Below are 25,115 nucleotides of genomic sequence, written 5' to 3'. Positions count from 1 at the left end.
GGATTAATAATTGGATTAAGTATAAGCTGTTTGATATTTGCAATTGAAGTTTTTATGAAATCAAATTATTCGAAATTGTTATTTACAAAAAAAATGTCCTTTTATGTTTACACATTAATATGTAAAATTCCAAAAATTAAAATAAAATCATAAATTAAATATAGAAAGATTATAATTGCTTAATATATTTAATGCTTAAGCCTTGAGTCATTGAATATTTTCAAAGCAATTTACAATTAAATGAAATCTTGAAGTCCACGGTTAAAATTACTTTTCGTTATAAATTATCATTTAATTCTTAAAAAGTACTAGTTTTAATCTGTTCGTCCGTGCGTTTGTAGAAATTTCAATTTTTTTAAAAGCTATTTTTTACGTCGCACATATTTTTCTAAACAAACGTTTCATAATTCTTGCAAACGGAAAAAAATTAGTAATTGCTTCTTGTATTTTAAAAACAGCTGACATGTTTTTTCTCTTTGACGACAAGTCGATCAGACGGAAATTATACAGATTAATATGTGATTTAATTTGTCGCGACAAAGTTTTGTTTCAACATCAACTACCAAAGAGTCGCATCTCAAAGTTAACAAAATTTCAATTTAGGACTCTTTGTTTTTTCTCGAAACCGCCAGCTTCTCCGATTTTTTGTAAAAGGAAGAAAGTAACAGAGAAGTTTGGCCATAAAAAATGTGTATAAATAATTTGTTTAAAATACCAGTTGAATCCGACCGTTTTTTGTTTTCAATATAAAGGCATTTACTAGCTACCATTTGGCATATTAATAAGAACAATAAACTCAAACAATCGCACTTATTTAAGTGAATTGTGCTTTTTCTACAACTAAAAATTAATTTCATTTAGATTGTTAACTATTATTCTAAAAATTTATTGTCGAATAAGAAACTAATTTCCACAGGTAAATTTATTAAATGAATCTTAGATTTTTGTTATTAGCACTTTTCCAAAAAAATTTTTGAAAAAAGTGCTTATTGGTTTCACTCAGTTCGTCCTTCCGTCCATCCGTCCTGGACATGTTTACAAAACTTTTACACCCTTGAAGATAAAAAGCTGAAATTTCATACGTACGTAGATCTATACAAGCAACTTATTTCCGTAGACGAAACTTTTCTTCCCTCTAAAAGTTATCTCCCACTCTAAAAGTCACAGCCACTCAAACCCTTAAAAATGCCATTTTCAACTATTTATTACAGCGAAACCATAACCATTTTTAACGCAGAAAATTAGTAGCTTGTTTCTTCCGCCGCGGCATACAATACTTGAACTTTAAAAAAACAAAATGGTTGTTAAAATTTACTATTATACCTTAAACCCGTTTTCTCCAAATTTTTTTGATATCGTTTTACTTCTAGACCGAAAGGTTTAGAAGTCTGAAGTTTTAGCAACTTTTTACACTAATAACTAGTTGATTTTTGACTAGATAATGGTAACTTCCATGCAATTAAAAATACAATTAGATTTCTTTGCTCAAGCAATTAAACCTTAAAATCAAGCATTATGTTGGCAGCTCCTTAAATTCATTTTTGCTTTGTTTCAAATACTGAATAAATCATTCGTTCATCGTAAATGTATGCAATCCTTGAAATAGATTCGTATATGAATGAAAACAATTTTAATAATCTAGTAGGAATACATAGATTGTTTTTAAAAGCAGTATTTTCACTTGTTGAAGGGAAAAGTGCTGCATTACAAAACATTGACTTGGCCCAATTTCATTTTATTTAAGATATTTGTTGTGTACTCTATAAAAATTCAATTATAGCAATTATTTTTATTGTCTAACATAATAAGTCTATTTAAGTAGTTCTTACAAAAATAGTCAAATAAGTTTAAAATAAAAAATTATAAAAATTTTATTAATTTGTCCCATTAATGTTCAATAATTTATTTGTTTTATTACATTGAATTTTTCTGGAAATAAAAATGACTTACAATATTCTATAAGTTTAAAATAATTTTTCTCAGTTTTTATTCACCCTTCAAGCGAAAAAAAATATGATTATAAAATATATTTTTATAGTAGCTGTTGTTCAGTTTATTCTCAAGAGTCGCTTAGAGGTGGCTTCCTCAATAAATATTACGTTTTCAATTAAATTCATTAATCTTCAACAAATTGAAAATGGAATCGAAACTTTTGTCTTATTGAGTGCTAAAGACACAAACCTTCCAACAAAGGTTTTCGATCAACTTTTATATAATTTTCATGGTCATATTAAAATACCGTTAATCTTTCATAATAATGATGAAATATCATTTTTGTATATGGAAAATCTGAAATTTAAAAAAAAATGTTTACTTATAATAATTGTTGAGAATTCATTAAAATCGAACTTTGAATTTCTACAAAAGATTCTATCAAATCGAAAACTTAGTTTAGTTAAAACAATTGTTTTATCGGATGATCCAGATTCGTTGTTGGAACTAGAATCAAAATCAAATTGGTTCTTTAAAATTATTTTGAAACACACATTCATTAAAAGGATAATATTTATATCCAAGGATAATTTATATTACCTCACCACATTCCCATATCGTAGTGTGAAAACAATTACGTCAAAATCAATGGAAAGTTATTCAAATTTATTTTTGAAAAAAGATACAAGCTTTGACGGAAAATCTATTAAAACATGCGTTCATAACAATGATTTTCCGCGAGTATTTTTCGTTAAACAAAAAAACGGAAATACAAAAATATCAGGAACTGCAGCGTTACCATTATTAAATTTCTATAATCATATAAATGCCATCCCTGATATAATAACTCTTAATAATCAAGACATATATGAAAGCTTAGACGATCATATGAAAGAAACCGATACAGAAATTTGTATGAATTTGGTGGCACCAACAAACAGCTTAGAAATAAGTTACACTTATCCAAGACAAATAATTCAAGCTTGTTTATTTTTACCATATAGTCCTGAAATTAATCGAAGTTACTATATTTTTATGCCATATCATCTATCTGTATGGACGATTCTAATTCTTTTTATCATTTATTACACATTTATTAATTTAATAATGATCAAATTAACTACACAGAATTATTTAAGAAAATTAAAATTAGATTATGGTAAAGCTTTGTTAAATGGAATTTGTAGTATTTTATATATACCGGGACCAAATTTTGATAATCGTTCAAAATATCGAAATAGTTTTAGCAAACTTTGCATAATACTTTTAAAATTCTTACTTGGTTTCACTTTGACTAATTTATATTATGCAAAACTTTCAAGTTTTTTAACAACAACAATTTTCGAAGAACCAATCAAAACTGTAAAAGATCTACTTCAGTCAAATATACGACTTTACATTATTGAATATGAAATTGATAAAATTTTAAAACATTTTCCTAAAGACATGCTAAGAATTATAACACCAGCTAAAAATGTTGATAAATATATTGAATATAGAACAAGTTTAAATCAAAATTTTGGTTATTTAACAAATTCAGATCGTGCGAAATTTCTATTAAAACAACAAGAGTTATCAAAACGACCATTATTTTTCTTAACAGATATATGTTGGGGCTGGTCATTCTTAACATATTCAGTGAAAAAGAATTCACCAATATTGGAACCATTAAATGAGTATCTTCTAAGGATATGGGAATCTGGAATTCATCGGAAATTTGAAAAGGAAATATTTCAGGACGCTTTTGAAGGTGAAATACTTAAAAAAAGAAATCAAGATGTTCTACATGGAAATTCAATTGATGTAGCTCATTTAGGGTACATATTAATTGGTTTATTTGTGAGTTATCTTATTGCATGCTTAATATTTGCCATAGAAATTTATATAAATAGAATAAGATTAGCACAAAATTCTAACAAGACTAAATGTAATTCCACTTTAATTGATATTGTTGCTTATTTGTACAATCACCACGTGCGTAGAGTGTAAATAAAAATATGTTAAAGTGTAAATAAAATAATATACTGTGTATTTTTTTAATTAAGGAATTTGATTGAAAGTTTCTTTTCTTTCAGTTTTTTATACGCAATATTCATTTTCAAACAATCAAAAAAATATTGTTATTAATTTCTTTTTTACACAATACCTCATGCGAATCCATACAAACCATTATTAATACCAATACGAATGAAGACATTAGAATTTTTCATTCCGTTGGTAATACTCAGACATACAGATATGTACACACATATATAAGTTCACGACCAGTATCGAGTTCCAAGCCAATTTATCATTTATCTATATCCGTCAATCTATATGTCTGTTCTCCTGTTAATCTTAACGATTATTCGGAAACAAATTGAGTTAGCCTAAACAAGTTTTAAGAAGTTACTAAGAGTTGTTATTTTATTTTAATTGCAGAACTTATTACAAAACTTTATTTAAACTAGACTCCAGAAACAGCTTCAAATTAGAATTGCCCGAATTGCTTATTCTGAAACTCCAAAAATAATTTTGTAATATTTTTACAAAAATATTGTTACGAAAAATTTTTAAGTAAAAACGAAGCATGTTTTTTCTACATAAATTTTTTGCCTGGTAAATAGATCACAAAGTTAACACGATAAGAGCTTTGTTCCTTTCTCTATCCAATTCGTTTAAAATATTTTGGCGTGACATTTCATGCATGTACCTAACATCGAAAATTATTTGTTATGAAGAAAAAAAACGCTTAAATTTATGATATTATGTTAACTACATATTCAATAATAATTGAAGAGATAAGTGAACAAAGGGGTTAACTAACATTTTGACAAAAATTGAGCTGCTCTGATAGAACATCATTAAATTTCATATACTTTCATATACAAGACGAAATTGACAGTGCACATACGAGTTAAGTAACAAAAAAATTAATATTTTTACAGTTTGTTAATAAAAAAAGTATGATTTGAGCGGGCGGCCTAGCGTGGGCAACAATGTTGCGTAGCGGGCGAATATACAATGTATACATCGGAATACATAAAAAGTTTGAGGGTCCTATTACTCAGAGAATGATAAGTTTTTGAAAAAAATATAACAATAAAAAAATGTCCAGAATAAGTTTCTACATCCATATTGCCTATAATAGGATTATAAGGGACTATGCACACAAGCGGGTACTAGTACCTGACCCGCTCATAATGTGTTAAGATGCAGATGTAAGTTATCCCCTTTGTCCACTTACCGCTTTAATTATCACAACATTATTATCTGTATGTCATTCAAAAGAATTGGAATATACATGCTTTAATTATAGCGACTAAAAAGGAGAAAATGAATTGCATTAGAGTGACAATGCCCAACTCTTATCAAAGTATCTAGAACACGGAAGTAGTGTTAACATACACAATATCTTGAGTAAACCACATAAAAGTGACAAAATATTTAATAAAATTATGTCGTCTAATTAAACTAAGTAAAATTTTGTTTTATTAAGATTTTTGAGAAGATAACCAACCATATTATAATTACCGACCGCATTTTGTATACTATAGGCAGGTGTTGTGATGGAAACAAATTTTACATATCGAGTTTTTGGTGGGAACCCACTTCTCTGTGGTATAGGTATGTGCAAATAAAATATTTTTAGCAACCTGTCGATCTGTCTTTGTTCCCAATTCGAAGAAATTTAATTGCAACTCTTATAGCAATGGTTCAAATATACAAAACCAAAATAAATAAATTATTTTATTTCACATTTTTTCAATATGTCTGCTTTACTTTAGAACATACGTCAAGTTATAAGACACACAGTAATTTAATAAAAATTATCCACAAGCAACAAATTGGAAAAAAAATTTAAACTTTAATTTTAGTGACCTATAATGGAAATTTAAATTCATCTTCAAACTTCAAAGATGTAATACTTAAATTAGAAGCAAATTCTGAAATCCCCTGAGTTACTTGCAATAATCCAAAAAAAAACTCTTTTTTTTTAGCAACAAATATTTGCTGCTTTCCACATCGTAAGGTATCCAGATTAATGTTAGTGACACAACAAATCTTTCAAAGTTATTTGTGAAGAAAGACACCAATTGGAATGGAATAACTATAAAAACGTGCGTTCAGGAAAACGATTTTCCTCGTGCATTTGTAGTTGAGAGGAAAAATGGAAACAAAAACTTACATTCGAAGAAATATTATACGTACAAGAAACTTACAAAAATATATAGAATTTCGTTGGTCCTTAAATCTTCAATACGGGTACTTAACAAATTCCTTTTAAGACAGCAAGAACTATCAAAGAGACCAATATTTATGTTTCCAGATTTGTGCGTCTCCAATACTTATTTATCACATCCAATTAGGAAATACTCAACAATGTTGGAGACTCTTGACGAATATCTTTGGAGAATTTCAGTATCGGGAATTTCTAAGAAAATTGAAACCAAATTCTTTTCTTCAATGACTTAGAAAAAAGTGCAACAACCGTTCAACATGGTGTCTCTGTATTGTCTTACAAATGTTCAACTTAACAACCGAGTTTCCTTGAAGAATAGATTTATGAATGAGGGCCTATACAATAGCATATAGCAGTGCACTTTGTTAGGAGACATCTTGTAAAACCAAAAATATCCATTTCTTTAGGTGACAGTAGCTTTAAGTAATATATTCATAACATAAATCAAATTAAACAATTCAAGATAATTTTTACAACATAGAAAAGGTTGGTAGCCCCGAAACATTGTCGATTGAACATTTTTTACAAAAATTTGCAGAGTAAAAATGACCAATATTGCATTTTATAAACTATGTCTCCACTATTATAAAATTGACTCTAGGAAAGCCCTTATTATTCTCAAAAAATCTTCTTCTTTAACAAAAAAAACTTTGTCTTATTTACATTATTGTTACCTGTTAGGGGGGAACTAAAAAGAAATGACACTCCATTAGTATATAATGCTAGATAACACAACTAATTGTTTAAATACCTACATTTTCTAAAAAAAAAGCCATTTACCATTATTTTTTTGTGCATCTCTCAACCACTGAAGTTGTGCTCGCTGAAGACATGTGACGCAAGAACTTAGCATAATAAAAATGACTGACATAACATAAAACAGTCCTAATCCAATTGATATACAATTACTTGAAAATTAATTTGATAATCTATAGCCAAATCAATGTGAAATTGAAATAATCTTGTGTACCCATAGTCTTTAGGGAAATCGTCGATAATTGTAATTAACAGAGCACACTATTCAACTAATTTGATTAATATAATTTAGATTACCATTTTGAAAAAGTTAATTAATTTGGAAGAAATTTATTATTTTATTTATTTTCTTTGATTCTTTTCACCTCACAAGTTTTAAATCGAAATTCACGGAAAAATAAATTTAGTAGGAATTCATTTTTGTTATAGTTGAAAAATCATATTTTTTTAATATGATTATTTTAAAGGCGCTAACTTATTTAACTTTCCAGCATTGCGTACTCAGCAATAAGGCTACTAATATTAACGTGATATCTGAAATAATAACACAATTTAACTATAATTTAACAATTATCGGGCACAAACAACAACTTGAGAATAAAATTGAAACTTTAATTTTATTATTACGTCAAGATAACACAATTTCATCTTTAAACTTTAAAGAACTTATATTCAATTTAAAGGCAAACTCTGAAATCCCCTGGATTACTTATAATAATCAAGAACTATCTTTTTTGTTCTCAGAAAATCTTGAGTTCAACAACAAATTTTTGCTATTACTAGTCATCGAAAATCTTTCAGAAAGTACGTTATCATTCGTTAAAAAAGTTGTGTCAGAGCATGAATTTACTTTAACCAAAGTAATTATCCTGCCACTACTCTCTGATCAACAAGAGAAAAGAAGGAAACATCTGCTAAATTTGATCATGGACTTTAGTGTTATAAAACGGATTGTTATCATATTCAGCCCCGAGATCGCGTACGAAATTGTCACATTTCCATATCGTATTATAAACGAAGTCAATGTTTATACAATAACAGAGCTTTTACAATTATTTATGAAGAAAGACAAAGATTTTTACGGAATGATTGTCAAAACATGTTTTATTGAGAACGACTTTCCACGGGCGTTTGTTATTATGAAAAAAAACGGCAGAAAAAAAATTACTGGAACTAGTGCTTTACCTCTGTTACACTTTTATGAGCATGTAAATGCTACTCCAAAAATTGAATATTCATTGGGTAACTTGTATTTCAACTTTCTCAATAATATACAAAAAAATATGTCAGAAATTTGCATTAACTTTTATGAACCTTTTAATAGCGACATAAGTTATACATTTCCTACAGGATTCGCTTCATCATGTTTATTTTTGCCTTATAGTTCAGAAATTGAGCGAAGTTCTTACATTTTGTTGCCTTTCGACCTTACAATTTGGAAATTATTAATATTTTTTGTCTTTTATTACACAGTAGTACATTTAATAGTCACAAAATTTGCTACCGAGCGATCGCAATTGGATTTTGGGAAATCTTTTCTAGACGCAATTTGCAATATTCTATTAATATCCAAGCAAATGAGCAGTTGGCAACTACAATCACAAAAAAAAATTTTAAAACATTGGATCTTCTGCTTGCAATTTTTGTTTGGATTTATTTTAACCAACATTTACTATGCAAAATTATCGAACTTTTTAGCTGCAATTGTTTTCAAAGAGCCAGTTCGAACTATCAGAGATTTAATAAAATCAAACATCCTCCTTTATATTTATGAAATTGAAGTTGACTTTCTTGCGGAAATATTTTCAGATGATATTCGCCCAAATTTAGTAATAACAAATGATTTGGAAAAATATAAGCAATACCGTGTATCCTTGAATCATCAATATGGATACGTTGCCAATTCAGATCGAGCTAAATTTCTATTAAAACAACAAGAGCTTTCGAAAAGACCTTTATTTATATTTTCCGATTTATGTCTTTATAGTGCATTTTTAACATATCCAATAAGAAACCATACACCAATATTAGAAATCCTCGAAGAATATCTTCGGACAATTTCTGAATCTGGAATTTCAAAAAAAATTGAAGAGGAAGTGTTTCAGGACGCTTTTGAAGGAGGTGTGATTGAAAATAGAAACCAAGAAATTTTTCATCATCACGTAATTGAAATGGAACATCTCCAATTCGTGTTTTTAGGTTTAGTGATCGGTTTAGGCAGTAGCATTTTGGTATTTATCGTTGAGGCTTGTTTTGGCAAGATTTAAACACGTCAGCAGACCCATGATATAAAGTCTCAAAAAGAAAATGTTTGGGTAAGTATAAAAATTTAAAATTAAAATTCACAAAATTGAATATTGAAATTTAATATTTGACAAATCATGATTTCCTCATTATTTTGAAAGTTAACTTACTAATTCAAGTATGTTTTCACTGTGATATTGAAAAATTTCAGAAAATGGCCAAAACATTTTAGGATATGGCTTCCTTACGTAAAGAGCAATATTATTAAATACTAGTATATTTACAAAAATACTATAGTTGAATTATATTATCACATTCCTTGAAAAAATTAGAAAGCTAGGACCGCGTGGATCTTTATAGATCCATCTAGTCAGTCTAGGATCAGCTAGTCAAACCACCATTTCACGCATCATTTTCCGAGTTACTCAAATTTTTAAAGTTCCTTTTCAAAGCGCGTTTATATATGTATGTATTTCCAGCCGTCACAAGTTTGTTTTTTAAGATCTTCTTCTCGTGGAATGATGAAATTTTTTCTATCAAATTAAACGAATAATGTGCATAAATTATCTTACATATTATGGAAAAATGGGATTGGAATAATTAAGAATGGAAAAAATGAAACAGAAAATAATGGTTAAAATTATCAAAATCTTGTAATACAAATCGCTAACCAAGCGTAATATTATGTCAAATATTTAATTAATATTAGTTTAAGTTGACATGTCAACTGAAGCAAGAAACACAAACTTTAAGGGGCAAGCTTTTATATAGAAATATGGAACAATTAAATACGCTAAAACGAATATAAGCAACGCCTTCAAATTAATAAAATATTATATAATTAAGTGTCCTTTTCTAATGATTTAATAAAAAGTATTAATATTAATTTTAAATCCTACGCTACCAAGTTAATTAAAATTATTAAATTATTTAATTAACATTTTTCATTCGTATTTAATATTATGGGTAATTAGAAATATCTAGCAACAAAGTGTTCTTAGTTAAAATTCCCAACAAAATTAATTTAGTTTTTCTCATCTTGTTCGAGCTAAAGGTTCAATTATCTTAACATTTTTAATATAATGTTTAAAAAAAATGGATTGACTAATTTAATCTCCCATTGTTGTGTTCCCAGCAATAGATTTTTAAAAAGTTTCGAGAAATAATGCAGTTACAAAATTTCATTATAATTAATTTAATAAATATTTTTTACAAGCAACAAATTGAAAATAAAATTGAAACTCTAGTTTTAATAACAAGTCAAGAAAACCGGAACTCATCTAAAAATTTGGAAGACTTTATATTAAATATAAAAGTAAAATCTCAAATCCCGATAATTTCTTATAACGAACAAAAAATATCCTTTTTAGATTCACAAAAAATTCAACTTAATAAAAAACTCTTGATATTACTAATCATCGAAAATTTTTCAGAGAAAACGTTGGCCTTGGTGAGAACAATTTTATCAGAACGTGAATTTACTTTGATTAAAATTATTATACTACCACTGTCCTTTGATCAACAAGCAAAATTAAAACAAAAACTATTAAGTTTTATTATGAGTTTTAATATTATCAAAAGGATTATTGTTATTTTCAGCCCAAAAAGGTTGTACGAAATTGTCTCGTTCCCACATCCTATTATTAACGAAATTCGTATAACTACAGAATTAGACATTTTAAAATTATTTTTAAAGAAAGATACCAATTTTAATGGAATAATTATTAAAACATGCGTTAACGAGAACGATTTTCCCCGGGCTTTTGTCATCAAGAAGAAGAATGGGCAAAAAAAACTCACTGGCACTAGTGTAATACCTCTGCAAATATTTTATGAGCATGTCAATGCATCATCAGAAATTATACACTTCAATATTAATGCGACTTATTCAAGCTCTGTTCAAAATATAAAGAAAAATATTTCAGAAATTTGTATTAATCCTAACGATGTCATAGACAGTAACGTAAGTTATACATTTCCAAGAGAAAAATTTCCAGGGTGCTTATTTTTGCCTTACAGTTCGGAAATTGAAAGAAGTTATTATATTCTATTGCCCTTCGATTCAACAGTCTGGAAGCTTTTAATAATTGTAGTTATTTATTATACAATCATACATTTATTGATTACAAAATTTGGAACAAAACCAGCGCAATTGGACTTTGGAAAATCATTCTTAGATGGTATTTGCAATGTATTGTTTATACCTAAGCAAATAAATAGTTGGAAACTGCAATCACAAAATAAATTTGAAAAACATTTGATTTTGTGTATGCAATATTTACTTGGATTCATTTTAACCAATCTTTATTATGCAAAATTATCCAACTTTTTAGCTGCAACAGTTTTCAAGGAGCCGATTCGATCTCTGCAAGATTTAATAGAATCAGATATACGCCTTTATATTTATAAATATGAAATTGATGATATTGTACAACAGATGTCAGAAGATATTCTAAAAAACGTGATACCAGCCATAGACTTAGAAACGTATAAGGAACATCGAGCATCTTTAAACCGTCAATACGGATATATTGCAGACTCTGATCGAGCTAAATTTCTTTTAAAACAACAACAGCTTTCAAAAAGGCCATTATTTATACTCTCTGATTTATGTTATAGCAACACTTTTGTATCATATCCAATAAGAAAGCATTCACCATTATTAGAAGTCCTTGACGAATACCTTTGGAGAATTTCGGAATCCGGAATATCTAAAAAAATCGAAGAAGAAGTTTTTGAGGACGCTTTTGAAGGAGGTGTGATTGAGAATAGAAATCAAGATATTCTTCATCATCATATCATTGAAATAGAACATTTGAAATTTGTGTTCTTGGGATTTATAATTGGAATGTGCAGTAGCACTTTGGTGTTCGCCGTTGAGTTTTTTACTAATAAAAATAAATTAAAATCTAAAATTATAAGGTGAATTTTAAACATAAAATAATCGTGTAAGCGCTTGAAAATAAAATTGTGAATTTGTAAAATTTTAATGCTCACTTATGAGAACATTATCAAAAAAACAATAAAGCTTTTAGAAATAAATATGAAAGTTAAACATAGAAAGCTTTTATTCAAATCACAAGAAAAATTGTGCCATTTAAATTATTATGAAAAAATTAATTTTTTGTTTTATTTTTTATAAAATAGTAACACTTAGTATAATTCCCCAAAATTCATTAAAATTTTGCTTGCAAATGAGTTTAAAAAAATTTAATAGAATTGATAATATAAAATACAAGTACCATAACTACACCTTAGCTAAAAATATTAGAAAAATAATGAAAAAACTTGTAATTAATAAATTTAAAATTGTTATTAAAAATAAAAACTTAACTTTAAAAACAAAGCGGTCATGCAATATTTAAAGTAAATAATTAAAACTAAAAAAATAAAAACCTTCACCAACCTTAAACCAAAATGCGACCTGGGATAGCATTTACATCGTTTTTTTTTGTTTTGCAAAATCAGTGGTCACCAGAAGTGCGTATACATAATGTATATTTATTATCCCAATAAACATTTTGTTACAAAATCGTCCGAAACAAAAATATTTAAATAACCAGATCGTATTTTACAAACAACATTTTTTTTTTGGTTTGTTTGTGTGAATTTATTGTAATAAAAATTTTATGAATAGATTTGTAACATTTTTAAATTTTTTTATATATCAACGTTTATGGTATTTGTTTTTTGTGTATTTGTGTTTATCCCATAACATCCCAGATGTAAATATAAGAAGCGCATACACATATAGACACATTTAAAGCAAAAATTAAAAAGAAAAAGAAAGAAAAAATATAATTATATAAAAGAAATAAAATATATTTAAATTTTATAAATAAAAATAAAATATTTACTTAAAATAATTGTTGAAAATAAATAAAAAACACACAAATGAAGAATTGTGAATTTTAATTTACTTTAAAACTTAAATTGAATTTTATTTGACTACGTCGGCAGCGATTAATGTGCAGTCAAAATTAACTTAAATTTTCATAAAAGTCAGGTGAGAATTTAAGCCAATTAAACGACGCGCGGTTTTAAACGACGGCGGTACTTTCTCTTTTTTCCAATATTCTACAATTAAAATTCACAATTTAAACTTATTCTTACATTACGTTTTATTTACAAATTCAAATTGATTTTTCATGTATACACAAAAAATATTCAGTGTAATTTAAAATTTGAATATTAAATTAGATTTAAAGTGCACCAAAACTCAAAATATTTACTTAATTTCAAGATTTGTTGAGTTACGATATCTTACAAATAAAAATCTTAATATTTTTTAAATTTGTGATTTCTAATTCATAATACATAAAATTTCTAAATTTCATAATATGTTACATAACGGGAAATTTGTTTGTTTTTTTATTTCACTTGCTTTTATATTTGACATTACTTTATATTTGATTTATTATCATTGCCGAATATGAAATCAACTCAGTTTGGTTTATTATTTCCCATTGGAGAGATGAACGTTCACACAATTATTCTAATTTATTAACATTTTCAGTTTCCAATATTTTTTAATAAATTGGATGTTTGAAATGTCTACTAAATCGTGCAATTTTCTGGCCTTAAATAAGACATTTTTTTGAGCTTGTAAACAAAATCCCTTGTTTTGCCAATTAGAGAAAACAAAGCTAAATTTGTTGTTCGTGACACGTTGTTTATATTTCTTCGCTATGTTCCGAAATATAAAAAATACCTGTGGCCAATATTTTGAAATTCAATATGAAATTAAAAAAATAAACGATTAATTTATCGAACTGAATAAGTTGGCTTCATTCATGCCGTTTTTTTTTTTTCTAATTTTTTCTTCAAGTCATCCTTGAAGAAAAAATTAGAATCCATAATTTTTAATTTTCATCCATAATTTTTAAAATAATTTTTTAGTCTATTTGTATTCTTTATGCATACATTCCCATAAATGTATAAGTAATTATTATTTTTCACATTAATTTTTAATAATCTTTAAAAAAAAATAATTATTTTCATTTTATATAATATGAAACATAAATTTCTAATAAAAAAACACAACAAAAAACTTTTTCGAAAATTTTAAATCAAATATGTAAGTGTCAAAATAAAATATCCAACAAAGAAAATTGCAATTAGAATATAAAATCACTTAAATCAACTTTCAATGATAATAAAAGATTGAAGTGAAATGAAAATTTAAAGCAAATTTAAGCATTTTTAAGTAAAAACTGCCCACAATTTTACTCATTATTTTTTATAATGAAAATTATATGTATCTTGTTGTATGTGATTTTGAAATAATGCTCTTACCAACAATCATAAAATATCACTTGATTATTTCAAATAATCAATTTCACACTGCCGACTAACCTTGCCTATATAACAGAGTCTCTAATACAACAATTAAAAGTTTCTCTAATGCAAAATATTTTGGATTGTAGCCAAATTTCAATTTTGAATGAAAAGGATAGAAAATGCAGACGTTGGTGAATTGCGTTATGAAGAGAAGCTCCTTTTTAAGTGCAATTTCTTATTTTTCCCTTAATGCATTAAAAAATTAAATATTTTTAATTGAAAAATTTAACATTAGATTTAAACTATTGTTTTTTATTTACTATGATTTTAATATTTATTAATTATGTGATCTGAAAATAATTACACTATGCCAAACATTTGTAATTCTTGGAACGCTCTCTTTATCTAATAATGATTTTTTTAATTTTTAATTTAGTGCCGTAAAATGCAAAAATGTTATCACTTTGAACATTTCAATATTAAGAACAAAAATTTTCCCAACAAAATTTTACGGCGTCTCTGATAGTAATTTGTGATAGTTAAAAGCCATAAATGTAAAATTTATATTCTTTCTCTAGATTATAAAAGAAAATTTGTAATATTTTTTCCTGCTCAGACATTATTACGAAAATGTTTACCAACTCTGTTGTTTAGTCTTATAATCAATTGAAAAATGTGAAGCACGTTTTTTACAATATTTAAAATTGTTTTGTGGTACATGAAACATGAAAGTACATTTATGAATATATGTGTATAGAAATATGTGTGTAGTACTGTGCGTATACATATTTATTCGTAATAATGTCATAAATTTTAATCACTGTTTTAATAAACCTCAACAAAATTATTCAAATACACATTATTTACAAAAACATTGCTATTAAATATTAGATTTATTGTTAAACCATATTGTATGTATGTATATTTAAGTATGTATATTGAAAATAGAATAATAATTTAGCAATTTTACAATTATAAAACTTTTGTAAATATTCTAATATACTAAGAGCTTAATTGAATTTCATAAAGTTCAAAAACCACTAATAAAATATTCTGACATTCAATTCACTTTAATTTTAATCCAAAACATAAATTACTTTTTAACGATCTACTAAATAGTATTTAAAATGAATAAAATAATATTTTATGACCAAAACTAAATTAAAACATTTCCAAAAAATTCTCATTAATCTTTGGATAAAAAAACAAATTTTTTTTTTTTTTTAGAACAAAAATTTTTTTTTTTCATGAATTTAAGAAATTACACCAGAAAAGTTTAAAACACTTGTACTAATTAATTTTATTAAAAACGCAATAAAGAAAAAAATTAAACGAATAATTAATTAATTGTTTTTTAAGACGGTAAAGGAGTTGATTAAAAATGAATTTAATTAATTTAATTTCATTTGAAAATAATCTGAAAAGTTTCATCAATTCTAATTTTGAAATATAATAAAATTTTGTATTTTGAAATTAAAATTAAAATTTTAGGAAAAATACTAAAAACTAGTTCCAATCTTAATTTAATAAAAAGGTGTCAGTTGCAAAACAAATATTTTTCGAAGTGTTTTTTTGTTCAGATTAAAGTCGCCCGTTTTCTGACTAGTATAGGTGAAGTAAATGAAATCAATTAGCTGCCGACGACAGAAGCAAATTATTTTTCTTCCACCTTGAGCACTAATAACATTGTACTGATGTATCAGCACTTGCATTTAGACTAGTTATTTAGACCATATTGATTTGAAAAACTGTTACTTTAGCCGAAATATCTTATTGATTTTTTACTAAAGAATTGATAAAGTTCAGATTTTAAACTTGTTGGAAAAGTATTCATGTATCAGCTTACAATAGATTCAAAATGTATATCGGAAATAAAATTCTGATTGAATTTCAGTCTCAGTCAAAACCAAAAAAAAAAATTTATATTAGTTTGTCGGAAACATTTTGAAAATTATTAATAAATAAGCTTATGAATATTAAGATAACGCCAAAGGACGATGTTGTTTAGATTTAAGGACAAAAAGTTCAAAAGAGTTGATAAATCAAGTTGATAATCAATTTGTTACTAAAAACAATAATAAAAACAACAATTAAACCTAATCCTATGAAACCTATATAATAATATTAAAATTTTTAAACTTAAACAATATTTCTGCATTTGAATTTAAAGCCCTTATTGGAATAATATTATTTAGGAGAAATGTGTAAAATTTAAGATTTCAGCCAAAATATCTCCTATCCATGCCATATAATATTAAAATTAATTCGCACATGCTATTTAAAATAATGATTGCTTAACCATTTTTAAGTAAAATTAAGACGAATTTAATTTTGAAACTATAGAAAAAACTATCTTAAGAATTAGATGGCATTTTATGTTATTTTTCGCTACAGAATTAATTTGTATGTACCTTATATAAATGCACCTACATAACATTTTACAATGTAGTAAACCTGTTTGAATAATACATATGTACTAAAAAAATTAAATTTGCAAAAAAAAAAATATTATTATTTATTGTTCACTAAATTTAATATATCGTTTCCTAGCAATATATTGTACATACGTGTGTACATAAATATTTTCAATTAAAATCATACTTTACATTGAAGGGATGGGGAAAATTTCTCAAGAAATAAAAACACTCGTAATAAAATAATAATAACAATACCTAGACTTAAACAATATGTATGTAAGTATATATAAGTATAGAACACGTACATATACATATAAGTAAATCGATACAAAATGTTCAAACACATACATAGTGATAATATACATACATACATATATAATATGTTTCATACTTTTTTAAACTTAACGACTCAGAACTACTTTCATATTATATCATGGTATGTATACCTACGTCTCTAATATTTGTGTGGGTGTAGGTACCATCAACTTCATGTACACATATAAAATTTTTATCCTTGATAATTTTATTGTTGATTTTTTAGCACTTTTCCAAAAAAATTTGAAAAAAAAATGCATATTAGTTTCATTCCGTCCGTTCGTCCGTCTGTGGACATGTTCACAAAACTACTACACTCTTGAAGATAGGAACCTGAAATTTCATACGTACATAGAGCTTTACTAAAAACTTATTTCGTAAAATGGCATTTTTTAATTATCCACTGCATAGTGAAACCATAAGCATTTTTCAAATTTTGCAAACATTGAAAAACAGTGGGTTGCTTCTTCTACCGTGGCATGCCATACTTGAACTGTAAAAAAAAACAAAATGGCCGTTTAAATTTACCGTTATCCTAAATCCGTTTTTTTTTTTTTTTCAAATTTTTGATGTTGTTTTTCTTCTAGACCACAGGTTGTAGAAGTCTGAAATTTAAACAACTTTTAGACACTAATAAATAGCTCATTTCTTGAGAAGAAAAATTTTCCCGCCTCCATCCCCTCTCAAGTTGTTGCCTTTCGAAATTTGTTAAATTTAAATTTTTGCCTTCTTCTATTTCCGAAACCGCAAGGCTTTTCAAATTTCTATAAACGCAGAAAGTTAACGGTAAATTCAATTCCATTAAAAAATATAATTATTTTTCTTAGCTCACACAATTAAACCTCAAAATCGAGCATTATGATAAGCCCCCTTTAAAATTATTTTCGCTTTATTTCAAAGACTGCAAAATCGTTCATCCTAAATATATGCAATCCTTGAAATTGTTCCGTATATGAATGAAAATAATTTTAATAGTGTGATAGGTATACATAGACTGTATTTAAAAGCAGAATTTTCACTTGTTGAAGGGAAAAGTGCTACAATACAAACCACTGGTTTGACCCAACTTTTTTTTTTTTACTTCTTAAAATAATATGAATATGGCGACGGCGTCATTGTAATTAAAGAACCTTTATACTTTAAGGATTTATTATGTACATACTACTTAAATTTACATTGTATTTAAAAAGAAATATTTTAATTTACATAATGACATTATATTACATTATTGTACTTTAAAATTTAAATCCATTTAAATTATTTATAATTATGTAAATAATATGTATTTTTTTAAGAGGAATATTTTGATGTCGACATTAAATTTTATAATTTTATATTTACTTCTATATTAACAATAAATCCTTCGTTTTCAAAACTTTCAAATATTTCAAATTTTATGCGAAATTTTTAAGCTTTTAGAACTAAAAATTACTAAATCTAGAGACTAAAAAATTTCCTTTTTTTGAAACATTCCTATAGATTAAGGCTGTTATAGGAAATATAAAATTTTCAAACCAAAAATTTTGCAGGTTTATAAAAACTAAGAAGTTTAATAAACATTATATACAAACACAGCCAATATATGCATTCATAATGCCAAAAAGGTTTAGAATCCTGCAAATATATGCTGCAAATTCTACGGTAAAAGAACAGATTTTGAACAGTTATACATAAATTACTAGACCTTGTTATTCAAACATGTTGATTATTTAAATAATAGTCTTCTTAGCACTTTTTAGCACTTTTCCAAAAAAATTTTGAAAAAAAGTGCTTATTAGTTTCACTCTGTCCGTCCGTCCGTCCGTCCGTCCGTCCATCAGTCCGTCCGTGGACACTTTTTTTGTTTAAAAAACATCTACACTCTTGAAGATAGAAAGCTGAAATTTAACACCTACATAGATCTTTACTAGAAACTTATTTTCGTAGAACAAAATTTTTACCAATTTCCCCCCCTCTAGAAGTTATACCCCCCAAAACCCTAAAAATGGCCTTTTTTAACTATTTGTTGCAATGAAACCATAAGCATTTTTGAAATTTTGCAAACGCAGAAAGGCAGTGGCTTGCTTCCTCTAGCGCGGTATACTATAGTTAAACTTTAGGAAAACAATATGGCCGTTCAAATTTACCGTTATCTAAAGTCCTTTTTTTCCAAATTTTTGATGTCGTTTTTCTTCTAGACCCCTGCCTGTAGAAACTTGAAATTTTAGGGGCTTTTAGACATTTACAAATAATTCATTTTGTTAGAAGATAATTTTTTTCCATCTCCAGCCCCTCTCAAGGTATCGCCTCTTGAAATTTGTGAAATTTCAAATTTTGACACCCTGTATTTCCGAAACCGCAAGCTTTTCCAAATTTCTATAAACGCAAAAGGCTAACGGTAAATTTCATGACATTAAAAAATATAATTATTTTTCTTAACTGATACAATTAAACCTTAAAATCGAGCATTATGTTAACCGCTCTTTATATTAATTTTTGCTTTATTTCAAAGGCTGCATATATGCGTCATCCTAAATATATGCAATCCTAGAAATTGCTTTGCATATGAATGAAAATAATTTTAATAGTGTGATAGGTATACATAGACTGTATTTAAAGCATAATTTTCACTTGTTGAAGGGAAGAGTGCTACAATACAAACCATTGGTTTGACCCAACTTATTTCTAAAAGAATTAATCGAAGACCTTTAAAATAGAAACTTAGCGTACTTTACGGGACTGTGTCATAGCCTAAAACATAATTAAATTTCCAATATAAAAGTTGTTACTAAAATTTCCTAAATATATGTACGTCATATACATACTAACAGTGCGAAAAAAGTATATATATAATGTATGAATATATTTTGATATTCCAGATAAAAATAAGTTTCTTTCTTGTTTTATAACTATGCAAATCAATATTAAAACTTCTAACAAAAACATAAGTAGATTTCCACGAAATCTTGAATTTTAATTAATACTTAACCAAATTTTTTATTCGAATTAAAATTCTAACATTATAATGAACTTGAAAATTTCAATTATTTTCACGATATGATGCATAACTGCTATATAAAATTATAATAAACATACAAGATTCGATGTGATTTTTTTAAAAAATATAACAGAAAAAAATCATTATACACCGGATAGACCTAATATTAATATTAATTAAATAAAACTTTGCATAATTTTATTATTAAGTGTCTTATAATTTGTCATCATAATAGATTTTAATTATAATATTAATCATATAATAACGTCCTTAAGTAGATTATAGATAATTAAAAAAAATTAAAATCGAAAATATGAAAACATTAGTTAAATTTAAAACAAAAAAAAAACTGGCATGTCAACTCTAATAATTCCAATAAAAACCACTAGGCTTATATAAACAATTTCCTATAGTAAATAATATTTGTACCGTATTCTACAAAATTAACATTAATAATGCACGTCATCATTTTTAAATTAAAAACCAAAAATAAAATATTTAGCGTTTATATTATGATTTAACAAAAAAAAATAAATTTATTTAATATAAAATATTTAATAAAACCTGATTTTATTCTATTTTATTTTTGATATCTTAATTAATTACGACAACATGATTAACAAGTTTCTAGGAAAAATAAATAAGCCGAATGAATACAAATGAATAAACTACAATATTTTTTTTGTATATAGGCACTCTAAAATATTCAGTAGTTACTTAAACAATATTAAAATTTATTTAACTACTGAATTTTTTGAAAAATTCAAAATAATATGACTAAGATTTTTTATGTAAAATATGAATTTTAGTATGTTATAAATTGTAGAGCAATACTGTATTGAAAAAAAAAATATAATTTTTCGAATTTGAATTAACAAAAATAAGTACCAGTTTTAATCTTATAAAAATTTAAGTTGAATTTGTTCGCAATTATGTGCTCTCAAAAAATATGTAAAAGAAAGTGTTGTATTTGTTTCGCTTCATGGTGTTCGGAAAAATAACGAAGCTTCGTCTCAAAAATTTATAAATTTTTGAAACATTTTCTCAAAACAAACATCCCTATAAACGAACAAAATCAATCGTATCTGTGTGTTCACATTCAAGGGTTTTTTTAAAGATCCAAAAATTGTACAAAAACGGCTACATAATTTCTAAAATTTTGTCATGTTATTAAATAAATTTTGCCTGAAAATACCGACGGTATTAGTTATAAAAACATTCAACAGTGACTTATTAACAAAGCTGTATTTTTGGGATTAACTTCTAAAGGGATAAATAGTTTGTTTTTCTCATCAATAACTTATTCCTCATTTATGGCTTTAATGAAAGCAAAAATAATTTTAATTTTCAAATTGAAATTGCAAACTTTCAAAATGAAACTAAAAATAAAATTATTGTACTAGTCATCAGAAAAATTGTGTTAAAACAAAAAAAACAATATAGGCATAATTAAATATTAAAAATACAAATTGACTTTAATCTCAAATCGGTTTTCTTCAAATTTTTGAAATCGTTTTTCTGCTATATACTTATCGCATTTCGAAATTTGTAAAATTCGAATTTTCGGCACCACATATTTCTCAAACTAAAAACTTTTCCAAATTTCTATAAATGCATAAAGGCAACAGTAAATACCATTCCGTCAAAAAAGATAATTATTTAGCTTAATTGACGCAATTAACCCTCGAACTCGAACAATACGCTAACGCTTCTTTCAATTTTTTTCGTGTCATCCTACATGTATGTAATTTTTGAAATATTTTGGTAAATAAAAACAATCAATCGTCTTTAAACAAACTACCCATAGTTACTCTATTTCGGACGGTTCCGAAGTTATAAGCATGTATTGATAAATCTGGTAATTTTTTTTCAATAAGTCGTAGCTCAAAAACGATTGAAATTGATCTCCACCATATTGAAATTCAGCGCGAATCGCACTAGGGACTTCTAGTGTAATTTAAATAAAGTAACAGATTGTTTTTTTCACTTATTGAAGGGAAAAGTGCTACTTTACAAACCAAAACTTTTGTTTTGGTTTAACGAACTTTATTTCTTACAGAAACCTTATTTTACATACAATATATGCTTTGAAATTTTGATTTGTCTAAAAAATCATAATTTTGCTTGGTTTTAATAATTTCTAGACATTCTATGCGACTATATAAATATAATGTACAAGTACATAAACACCTACATGTCCTTTTACTTACACAAGTACACAAAATTATTTTCAATTAATTTCAATTAAAATCCTAAATTATTTTTCTCAGTAATTATCGAAGCATATTTAAAACATTAAAAAATTAAAAGTAAAAAACTTTTCAAAACCAACATTTTAGGTTTTTATTAATAAATAATAATGAATGTCAAAAACTATAAATATTTATAAATAATTGATATTAATTAAAAATTCATTAAATTTTAATGACACATTCAAAATAATTTAATAAATATTTTAGCTAAGCGATTTTAATATTTTTAATAAATATTTAGAAGGCAGACATTATATTTAATTACGTACTTATTGCATATTTTATACGCGCAAATTTATTTCAATTTATAATTTAAATAGTTTAAAATTTTTTGGCATATTCAATTAAAAAAATTTACATATCTTCAATAAAAAAAGCACATTCACAGTGTTTTTTGCATTATATACGATAATATCATGTATTACAACACTAAAGAAACCCTTCAAATATGTTGTCAGTTATAAAATAAAAATTTACAAAAAATGGTGGTCGAATTGGATTCAAAATATTCCACAATTATGCAGGCTTTTGAGTCTACTGAAAATTAAAATCAGCAAAGTAAAAAGCATAATGTGTTTAAAATTTTCTTATGAGGAAACTCTCTCACATATAAGCAAAGTATTTTTTACGAATTCCTTAATTTTACTTAAGTCAACTTCTCTTTAAGTAGGTTAAATACACCAGATTGATAAATAAATGAGTTTGTTGTGCAGGATTGTTGCACTGAAAAAAAAATAGTTGTTACTTTGGTATCCAAAAACAGAACAAGAACTCTATATCAGAATTTGCTAAAAAAATTACAAAATTAGCGATATATCTGCCTCCATATTGAATTCATATTTATTATATCGTGGTATACATAGCTGATTTGTTTCATATAAAATGTAACTAGATTTTATGACTACTTTGACCTTGCGAGATTTTTCATGTGTACATATGACAAACAAAACACTTCTAAAATTACTGCGCAACATTGAAAATTTAGCTAAATAATAACGCTGTTTCTGTAACAGAACATATCCACTTAAAACTTTCACTATAATGTTTTTTTTTTGTGCAGCAATAAAACATTGCTGTAATAGCTAAAATATATGCTGATGATTTGGTCAATTTTATGGATATATTATATTCCCATATATATAAAATCTGGGAAGAGAATGCTTTAGTCAAGTTACATGGCATTGAGTGAAATAAATTGAGAGAACAATATGCGCACCTACAATAATATATAACTCTGAGTTATGAAAACAACTTCCATTTTTTGGGAACATAAGATAAAAAAAATAGCAATAAATGTTAAGAATGCGCCTCATCCCGATTTCTACGGGTTTTTGTCACTAAGAGTTTGTAAAACTATGGCAGATGTAGTAATATTTTTTTTCAGTGTGTTTTTTTTTTGGAATTATTTATTATGCATAATAAAATTTTTTCGTTCTCATTTTTTTGATATTCTTATTATTTGAAATTTAAATTATTTAAACATACTCAATTATAAATTAAAATCAAAATTGTTAAAAATCATAGTAAATGTTCATTATTCCCAAGCGAAATTTATACAAATAAAAACATTCATTTTCTTAAAATTTAATAAAAATACCGACATACAAACATGATTTCCTTTTAACTAATGAGATTATTATTGTTAAAATATGAAAAAGAAAATATTTTGTGGCAATCTGCTATTCGAATTGAATTGATTTGTACAATAAATTTTTTATTCGAACATCCCCATTAGATACCGCCTGCTTCCACTTCTTTATTGCCTGCTATATTATTTAAAGAATAAATTTTTTTATTATTCTAAAATCAAAAAAGAATTTTTTTTTATAAATAACTAAATTAAAGGTCCTTCAGTGTGATTCAAATATAAATTAGAGATCCTTTGTGACATTTATACAAATATATACACATATATGGGTATGTAAATATGTTTTCTTCTTTTTATTCCAATTCAAATTTACATTTCATCCAATTGTTATTGAGGACTAGAGCATTTGTTTTATTAAGAAAAGGAAATGAAATAAAAAGGAGAATAATATTCAAACTTAGTGACTTCATCCTTAATAAAATTTAATGCAATTTACAAAGAAATCTATATATATAGATATATGTAGTATATACTAGTATATATTCATATATATTAATAAATAAGCAAATATAGAGCAATATACTCTCACGAATACTAATTTTTAAAAAAAATAAAATATAGAACAAAGTTCAAAACCTCGAATTTTTCTTGAAAAAATAAAAAAATAATTTTTTTTTTATAATCTTTTCATTGGAAAATGAAAAAAAAAAATAATGTTACCGAAAATATACACACAATTCTACTTGTTTTTTCAGGAAAGCTAGAATTGAAACCCCAGAAACCTTTTAAAAACATTCTTAACTAAACTTACAATAATGTATTCATAATGTTATCTATATCTACTTATTTTATACACTTATACAAATATATAGACATAATAAACCCATAATAATCCTCAAAAAGTTTCTTGCCATAACACTATACTGAATATCCTTACTCACAAAAAAAAATTCTTATATATAAGAAATAAGGAACAAAATAAAACAATAACAATAACCATAATAATAATAGAGAAAAAACAAAAGGACGCTAGACCGAAAAAACTGTATTTAAGAAATATGTTTGTATGTATATGTATTTATATAGTTATTCTTCTATACTCAAAGAAGCTTTCCCGTACATAATCTTACTT

At 25.8% G+C, this 25,115-nt stretch overlaps 1 protein-coding gene across 4 annotated transcripts in view; it reads right to left on the bottom strand.

Annotated features, from left to right (window-relative positions):
- LOC129606305 (SH3 and multiple ankyrin repeat domains protein 3) overlaps window positions 1-25,115 on the bottom strand; it is a 291,247-nt gene that overhangs the window by 99,310 nt on the left and 166,822 nt on the right. For all 4 annotated transcript variants that reach the window (XM_055516558.1, XM_055516559.1, XM_055516561.1 and 1 more), the window contains one exon: window positions 12,561-12,578. In XM_055516558.1, coding sequence (XP_055372533.1) covers window positions 12,561-12,578 — 18 coding nt within the window. The remainder of the gene's footprint in view (window positions 1-12,560; window positions 12,579-25,115) is intronic.

This window comes from Condylostylus longicornis, unplaced genomic scaffold, assembly GCF_029603195.1.
Source record: "Condylostylus longicornis isolate FDR11 unplaced genomic scaffold, ASM2960319v2 ptg000018l, whole genome shotgun sequence".
Taxonomy (NCBI): Eukaryota; Metazoa; Arthropoda; class Insecta; order Diptera; family Dolichopodidae; genus Condylostylus; species Condylostylus longicornis.
Note: the sequence above shows the minus strand (reverse complement) of the source record. Positions and strands in the feature narration are given on the sequence as shown.